This window comes from Vicia villosa, linkage group LG6, assembly GCF_029867415.1.
Source record: "Vicia villosa cultivar HV-30 ecotype Madison, WI linkage group LG6, Vvil1.0, whole genome shotgun sequence".
NCBI lineage: Eukaryota > Viridiplantae > Streptophyta > Magnoliopsida > Fabales > Fabaceae > Vicia > Vicia villosa.
In genome coordinates, this window is record NC_081185.1 from 78990727 (window position 1) to 79000436 (window position 9710).

At 35.3% G+C, this 9710-nt stretch overlaps 1 protein-coding gene across 1 annotated transcript; it reads left to right on the plus strand.

Annotated features, from left to right (window-relative positions):
- The first annotated feature begins 3347 nt into the window (after nucleotides 1–3347).
- Nucleotides 3348–5293, plus strand: LOC131611710 (F-box/kelch-repeat protein At3g23880-like). The gene is made up of 2 exons (XM_058883614.1): nucleotides 3348–4551; nucleotides 4968–5293. Exon 1 carries the CDS (start codon nucleotides 3353–3355, stop codon nucleotides 4547–4549), a length of 1197 nt encoding a protein of 398 aa, XP_058739597.1. The 5' UTR covers nucleotides 3348–3352; the 3' UTR covers nucleotides 4550–4551; nucleotides 4968–5293.
- The last annotated feature ends 4417 nt before the right edge of the window (nucleotides 5294–9710 follow it).

Below are 9710 nucleotides of genomic sequence, written 5' to 3' on the forward strand. Positions count from 1 at the left end.
TCCATCTTCAAGGCACCTGCATGCATAATCTCTTCTCTTGAATATGTTTTTCATGCATTTTTCTGAAAGGAGGAGGGGTGAGGAAGTGAATAAAACTTCTTGGATTAAATGGGATAATATTTTTTTGAAAAAAAGAAAATGGTGGTTTGGAGGTTGGGAGGTTGAAGGAGTTTAACTTTGCCTCACTTTATAAATGGTGTTCGAGGATTCTAAATGAGACGGGAAATTTTTGGTATAGCTAGGGTATTGAGTGCTCAGTATGGTGATGATAACGCGAAATTGTATCGCATATTAAGCTTAATTTACATGAATTAATTTTCCATTTTTACCGACTATATTACTTTAAATTAGTATTTTTACTATGATTTCAGGTTTTTACATTGATCCAAACTTGCATGAAGAAATGGGAAGAAAAATGACAAAAGATTGCACTTCTGCTATTTATCAGAAGTGTCTGCATAATCCTCCTTAATAGAGTATTGCGCCGACCGACACAACTACTCCATGACAACAGGCACATATGGAAATTTTTCCCCATGACACACAAACATGACACCCGACACAAGTCTTATATTACTTAAACCAGAATAGCCACAAACGGTGAAATAGAAGCCCAAGTTTGACGATTTCTCACACGACTCAAGTTGTGCTCTCTAGATTCTAAGGAGACTTAGGTCATGCACTGATAATTTTAAAAGGATTCAATTATTGAAGCAAGCCCCCTCGCTTCTCTTCCTGTCAATTTTGCATTTTTGGTTTTCTCTACAAGTTTTATGCTTTAACTGCTATTTTATTTTTCTTTGCAACCCATTGTTCTTAGCCAATTTTAATCACCATCCAAAGCATTGAGGGATTATTGCACCTTAGATTTAGTTTCTGTTTCCGTAACCAAAATTTGTACGTGAAGAACATCTCTGTATCTTGAAGTTTTGGAACTTGAAGGATTATTTCAATTTATTTATATAATTTCAGGCTCTTATTTACATGCTTGATTTGTCTTATAATTTAATTTCCATGCTGTTATTATTATTTCCATACTGTTTATTATGCATGTTCGTAATTAAAAGCATGTTAGGCTAAGTTTCTAATACTGGTATGTAAGGTCACAAAACCGAAAGGTTCGATAACGATTTGGCATAAAAATTAATTAAACATTTTTCTGGTCTTGATTTCTAAAACTAATACCAAATTGTTTTGTTATGAGAGTAAATTACAAACGAATGTCTAAAATCAACACCATGAGAGTTTGAGGTTTTTACTAGATAGTAGTCATCAAACATCAACTCTAAATACAACAAGAGCGGTTTAGATTTGATTATATCTTATTTGATTTTCAAAAAGTACTTTTAGTTTTTAAATGATTTAGCGAGAGCAAACTTTAGAGCTGATAGTATAATCTAAATCAATAAACACGAGAGTGTGAGATAAGGGTTTTTAATTCAAATAACTTATTATGAAAAATGCTTTTATATTTAATATATGCCAATGACTTATTGAACCCCGACTTATGACTATTACATACCGGTATCCTAATATCCTATTATTTAATTAAAATCATATTTAATTTCCGTCTCCCCCTAAAACCAAGAAATTGACAGCTTTAGCTAACTTACAAACATAAGATCGTACTATATTGATCCTCAGTCTCCGTGGGTTTGATATCTTTTAAAACTAAACGACTAGACTGTGCACTTGCAGTCAGTATCCCGATCGACTTATAAAGTCTCGATCAGGTGAGGAAGGGGGAGTTTATGTATTGGGGGAGGTGACAGATCAGTTTGGTGGAGAAATTTGAATAAAATAAGGGAGGGTGATGGTTTAGTTTATGTAGGATAGGGTGGTTGATTGATAACATTGATCGGAAGATAGGAGATGAGGCAACTACTTTGTTTTGGAAAGACCCTTAGCTTGATGATATCCCTTTGAAGGTTAGATTTAATAGGTTGTTTAGAATAAGTTGGCGTCACACGTAGAGATGAACGAGTTGGGTGGGGGAGAATGGTGAGGCGTGGAGGTGGCGTATGAGGTTGTTTGCATGGGAGGAGGAGTTAGCGAGAAAGTGTATTGAGCAATTAATCTCAGTTGTTTTGCAGGTGGACGTAAAAGATCACTGGGTTTGGAATTTAAATTCCTCTTCTTGTTACACGACCATCAGTGATTATAAACATTTGTTTGATGTTGACAACAACAATAATTCAGAAAATTCCCAAATTTTATGGTTGAAGATTGTGCCGCTTAAGGTGTATATTTTTTGTTTGGCGGTTGATTTTTAATCGTATTCTAACGAGGGGAAATTTTCCTAGGTAGAGGATTCTTGCTACGATCGGTCAAAAACGTGTGAAGAATTATAGTGTAGATCGACGAAGACATAGATAATTTGTTCGTAAAATGTGATTTTTTTTAGTAGATTGTAGCCTATAATTTCTAATTAGCTATGTTTCTAAATGACATTTCAAGGAACATTATTGGATCATCTTTTACAGTTTGGAGGGCTAGGCGGGTTGTTGGAAAATGTTTTGATGCTTCTTAATATGATTTTCCTCTATATGATTTGGGTTATTTGGAAAAAGCGAAACACTTATATTTTCCAGCTTAAAGAGGAGCATTTGCAGGAGTTATAACAAAGGGTAAAACTTCAATCTTTTTGGTGGTTAAAATCGAAATATATTTCAATTGATTTTGATTACTAGGTTTGGAGGAAAAATCCTCTATCTTGTTTATCAACTGTTTTGTAGTCAGTTTTGTGTTGTTTCTTATTTAGAATATTGCGTTGTTTCTTATTTAGAATATTGTGTTGTAATTTTAGAGTTTTGTATTATAGTTTCGAATTCTTTGTTGTCATAAAAAAAATGTAAATGTAAGTATCTTATTCATTTGAATAACATTAAAAAAAATGACATTAATTATTAACATTTTTTAAATTTATCGAATTTCAATAAAAAATAAATTTTTTTTGAAACAGGTAAAGTTCTTTAAAATAATTACATAAATGGAAGTATTATTTTAAATTAAAAATTGAAAAAAAATAAAATATTAAGAATTTTTAAAAAAATCAAAACTTAATCGTTAAGAAAAGAAAGAAACTATTTATAAAAAAGACTTAAAGGGAAATATTATTTTAAAATATAAAATATTAATAATATTTTTAAAAAATTTAAACGTAATCATTAAGCAAAGACAAATAAATATTTATAGAAATGCTTAAAGGAGAGTATTATTTTTTTTTAAAATAAAAAACAAAATATTTATAATTTAAAAAAAATGTAAACTTAATTGTTAAGAAAACAACTAAAAAATATTTATAGGAAAGAACGAAAATATTAATAGAGTTAAAACGCAAACACCATTACAAATGTCGCGGGCAATCCTTCCTGAAGAACTTATCACAGAAGTTCTATCGATTCTTCCCGTGAAATCTATTTTGCGATTCAAATGTGTCTGCAAACCATGGGAATTACTCATCTCTGATCCTTTCTTTGTCCAAAAACATCTCCATCAATCACAAAAACAAAACATTCATCTCACGCTGATCTTGTGCAGGGCTACGACGAACTATTATTACTATGATAGAGATTGTTCTGTCGTACCCTTTCCCCTCAACCGTTTACTACGTAATCCATCCATAACCATTCCCATCCTTCCTCATCACAGACTCAGATACAAACACTGTTTCCGAGTCATTGGTTCCATTGATGGATTGCTCTGTTTGTTTAATTCTTATAAAACTGGTAAACATCGAAACACCTGGCTCCGTTTATGGAATCCAGCCACCAGAAAAATCTCTCAAAAAGTAGGATTAACTACTCATTTCAATACCCATCCATATCAGGCTGGCTTTTTTCGATTATACTATCTCAGATTTGCATTTGGTTATGATAAATCAACGGACACTTATAAAGTAGTGGCATTCTCTCCTAGGGAGGTGAACATTTTCAGTTTTCGTGATAATGTTTGGAGAAATATTCAATGTTTTCCGGTTGTTCCTTACTATCGTGTGGATCTTGTTCGCCATACATTTCAGCGTGTTAATGAAGGTGTGTATTTGAATGGCACTATTAACTGGTTGGCGGTTTCAACTACAAAATATTTATGGCAAGTATATGAAGATGAATATATTCCGGAAATTGATCAATTTCTGATTATCTCTTTGGATTTGGGTTCTGAGGCATACAACCAATTGCTTCTCCCTAAGGGTTTAGTTGAAGCTCCCCCTGTTTTGCCAACTATTGCTGTGTTGAGGGACTATCTTTGTTTTTCATACCATTTTAAAACAACTCATTTTGTTATATGGATGATGATGGAATTCGGAGTCCAGGAGTCTTGGACTCAATTTCTTAAAATTAGTTATGAGGATCTTCAAATTGAGTATGACTTTTCTCAATATAGTTACCAATATTTTCTGCATCCCCTATGCCTTTCAGAGGATGGTGATACAATAATATTAGCAGGTAGTCAAGAAGAGCAAGCATTTCTTTATAATTGGAGAGACAATAGAGTAGAAAAAACTAGAATTACCAATTATATCGAAAGCTTAGTTTCGACAGGTTGAAAGTAAGTCTGTCTTCAATAATTTACTTATTCATGTTTTACATTAATTCTTTCTCTGATGGCTTATGTTATCTTATTTGTTAATTGATAATATATTAGCCATTCCTAAGTGTTTGACAAGATCTATTATGGTGAATGATTTTTATTTGGTTGGTCTTTAGAACAATTGATACAAATTAAACTATATGATAGTTTTCAATTTGGATTTTGGAGCGATAGTCCACTTTTTAAAATTTATTATCTTATAGATGAAAAAGTGAAAGAAATACCCTCTTCGAAGCAAGGATTATTTAATTATTGTACTTGATAATGATATATCATTAGAATCCAAATTTTTATAATACAACCCTTATGTCACCTGTTCTTTGTGTTTTTTTATATTTCTCTGATGTGTAATATTGGTTCATTTTGAATTGTAGGACCACACCCTCAATTTCAAACACATTAGGCGTTATTCAGGCCCGTTTGCGAGATGGTAAGAAGAAAGATACTCGCATATGGCTTGGAGCATTCGATACAATTGAACAAGCTGGATGCGCTTATGAATCTCCTATCAAAAACATGTTAGGTTTATCAGATTGATCTATGAAAGGCATGCAACTGATGCAAGTGAAAACATAACAATGTAAACTAAAAAGTTGAACAATCAATGATATGAATGAAGTCATCATACCAAAAACTAAAATCTTATATCAAAGAATGTTCCATGTGTGTCAAAAGTAATGACTTGTATCAATCTATAAAACGTGCCTAACCCCTTCCATCTGAGTTTCTAAATACATTCAAATCTTCAAATGACATGTATGACGGAACAAAGGGTCTTTGTAACACCCCTTACTAACCCCGCGACAATTTAAAACAATTATTCAGAGTACATGAAATAAGGGTACCACAATTCATAATAAATAAACATCATTCAGTCATGTCATGCATTCACTGAGGTAATCATCATAAATTAAAACGTTTCATGTTAACACAGCGGAAATTTATCAAAACGGACTAAGTTTAACATCTTTAAAACTTATCCTTCAAAACATCAAAACATAACTAGAGTCATAATCATAAATTCTAAACAATCGCGTCCCCAGTGTTACAACTATCAGAGCATGACACCTGACGCTACTAAAACACTGACTCATGAGCTAATCCTCACCGAGTCGAACAGCCGCTATCCTCAATCTAAAAATGACAACATATAAGGGTAAGTCTCATCATAATTAACAAATGTTATAAGGTTATAAAGCAATAACACATCATAGTTGCATCATTCACCCAATTGTTTCATAAACAGATCTTCAAAACAAGTCAAACAACAATCAACACATCATCAACATTTACAACACTGGAATACATCCAATCATGTTATAAATTATGCATATGTATGAACTGACACTGTGCATGTGGTACCAACATCATCAAATGGGAATAACCCATGACCGATCCAACATCATTCAAGATACGGCCCTGCCAGCACAGATTCCACACAATGGGAATCATGCCCTTCACTGATCCAACACACCCTTATGGATACAGTATCATCAATGAACATGAATGAATGCAACATATACAACATACTTATACCATCATCATCATCATCAACATCATCATCATCATTCAAGTATGTTCATATATATTAACATCATTCAATCACAATTTCATCATCATCATATACAAAACATACACGTATTTGCACCAATCATCATACTCAATAAGAATAGCATACATGTATTTTCATCATTCTAAAAACCAATCAATCATCATCATATAGATTATTCTATAAGGTTCGTTTAGCTCGAAACGGCGCATCGAACAGACCAACAGTTAAAAAGTTATGCATATTTGAACTTTTAAAAAATATCTCAAAACATCAACAGCATGCGGCGCCATCTTAGTTCGCGGCGCGAACTGAGCGTTCCAAGAATCCTTGGCTCTCTGCCAAGCTATTCGCGGCACAAACATCTGCACGCGGCGCGAAACGAGAAAAAGTTACGCCTTCGCGGCGCCAACACAGGTACGCGGCGCGACCTGTGCGTATCATCACACCCTGGCATTCTGCCCACCTATTCGCGGCGCACCCTATATACGCGGCGCGAACCGGTAATTTCAGAAACCCCAACCTGCAGAAAACAACATTCTACACATTCCAAACTCACCCAATTCATACCAGTACGAACCTAGGGAAATAGAATGCTCAAACAACACGAAAAACACCTCATAATACATCAATCACGCATCAATTGAGGCCATAACCACATAGATATCATGGATTCAAATATAAGGATCAAACATCACACAATTTGACTCAATCCCTAAACCTATCATATGACTCAATCAACCCGAATTCTACATCTATTCAGCATTATCAACCCCTAACCCGATAATAGATGATAATCAGACAAGTCCCCCCTTACCTTAGCCAAATTCTTGATCTTTGGTCTCTCCTCTTCAGTTCTCCTTCACGTTCCTCGTTCCCAAAACTTCTGTTCTTTCACGTTCTTTCTTTTCCCCAATCCTTTATTATTTTATGGAAATAATAATATTAAGGTTAGTGAAAACTTTACTATATTACACCCCCTTCTTTACTATTTCCTTACAGTGGCCCAATTGCCATAAACCATTATTTTCCATAAAATTCTTAATAATTCTAATTATTAATTCAATATTTCAAATTAAATTAATATTAAAATTATACGGATGTTACAACTCTCCCCCACTAAAAGAGTTTTCGTCCTCGAAAACATACCTCAAGCAAATAGTTCCGGATAGGAAGCTTTCATCTGGCTTTCTAACTCCCAGGTGACGTTTCCATCAGCTGGTCCTCCCCAAGCTACTCTGACTAAAGCTATTTCCTTGCCCCGCAATTGCTTTAGTCTTCTATCTTCAATCCTCACAGGTAACGTTTCAACCGTTAAGTTGTCTTTAACCTGCACATCATCCACTTGGATCACGTGGGACGGATCCGAAATGTATTTCCTCAATTGAGACACATGAAATACATCATGCCAGTTGGCAAGCATTGGCGGTAACGCAATACGATATGCCACTTCTCCCACTCTTTCCGAAATTTGGAATGATCCAATAAATCGCGGAGTCAACTTCTTTGACTTCAAAGCTCGACCAATACCCGTCATAGGAGTAACCTTCATAAACACATGATCCCCCTCTTGAAACTCAAGTGTCTTCCTCCTTTTATCATAATAACTCTTTTGACGATTCTGAGAAGCTTTCATCTTCTCTTGAATCATCTTAATCTTCTCTGTAGTCTGTTGTACAATTTCCGGTCCAATTACAGCACTCTCACCAGCTTCGTACCAACACAATGGAGTTCTACATCTCCTACCATACAATGCCTCAAACGGAGCCATACCTATACTCGAATGAAAACTGTTGTTGTAGGTAAATTCAATCAAAGGCAGATAACTATCCCAAGCACCTCCTTTTTCTAACACACAAGCACGTAACAAATCTTCTAACGACTGAATTGTCCTCTCAGTCTGTCCATCCGTCTGCGGATGATAAGCAGAACTCAGTCTCAGCTTAGTACCCAAAGCCTTCTGCAAACCTTCCCAGAACTTAGACGTAAATCTCGGATCTCTGTCTGACACGATACTCGAAGGAATACCGTGTAGACTGACTATCTTCTCAACATATAATTGAGCCAGCTTTTCCATCGGATAATCCATTCTTACCGGTATGAAATGTGCAGACTTTGTCAACCTGTCTACCACGACCCAGATAGCTTCACAATTCTTAACAGTTCTCGGAAAACCCGAAACAAAATCCATTGATATGCTATCCCATTTCCACTCAGGAATAAACATCGGTTGCATAAATCCAGATGGCTTCTGATGTTCAACCTTTGACTTCTGACAAGTCAAACAAGAATACACAAACTCAGCAATTTCTTTCTTCATTCCCGGCCACCAAAATAGCTTTCTCAAATCATGATACATCTTGGTAGCACCAGGATGAATACTTAATCCACTATGGTGTCCTTCTTCTAAAATATTTCTTCGAAGTTCAGCAACATCAGGAACACAAACTCTGTATCCAAACCTCAGTATACCATTCTCGTCAACCCTGAATTCACCACTCTTGCCTTGGTTAATCAAAGTCAACTTGTCGACTAATTCGACATCAGCCCTCTGGCCCTCTCTGATCTCTTCAAGAATACCACTGGTCAGCTTCAACATTCCCAACTTAACACTAGTAGGAGTACCTTCACATACCAAACTCAAGTCTCTGAATTGTTCAATCAAATCCAATTCTTTCACCATTAGCATAGACATATGCAAGGTCTTCCTACTTAAAGCATCAGCAACTACGTTTGCCTTACCCGAATGGTAATTCAAACTAAAATCATAGTCTTTAAGGAATTCCAACCACCTTCTCTGCCTCATATTCAGTTCTTTCTGGTCAAAGAGATATTTCAGACTCTTATGATCACTGAACACCTCAAATCTCGAACCATACAGATAATGTCGCCACAATTTCAAAACAAACACTACTGCTGCCAACTCTAAATCGTGAGTCGGATAATTCCGTTCATGCACTTTGAGTTGTCTCGACGCGTACACGACCATTTGTTGGTTCTGCATCAGTACACCACCTAAACCCATCAACGAAGCATCACAATAAACCACAAATGATTCTGTCGGATTCGGCAAAATCAAAATAGGAGCACTAGTCAACCTCTTCTTCAGCTCTTGGAATCCTTCCTCGCATTTTACATCCCAAATAAAAGCTTGACCCTTTCTGGTTAATTTAGTTAACGGCAATGCTAACTTTGAAAATCCTTCAATGAACTTCCTGTAATAACCTGCAAGACCAAGAAAACTACGAATCTCTGACACTGACTTCGGCGCTTCCCACTGAGATACAGCCTCTATCTTAGTAGGATCGACAGCAATACCATTCTTAGAAATTACATGTACAAGAAAACTGACCTCTTCTAACCAAAATTCACACTTCGACAGTTTGGCAAAAAGTTGCTTCTCTTTTAACAACTCCAACACAATTCTGAGATGTTCCGCATGTTCTTCCTCACTCTTAGAATATATTAGGATATCATCTATAAACACCACTACGAACTTATCGAGATAAGGATGAAATATCCTATTCATATACTCCATAAATACACCAGGTGCATTAGTAACTCCAAA

Coding starts and splice junctions, on each gene's coding strand:
- LOC131611710 (XM_058883614.1), top strand. CDS start 3,353: ATGTCGCGGGCAATCCTTCCTGAAGAACTTATCACAGAAGTTCTATCG.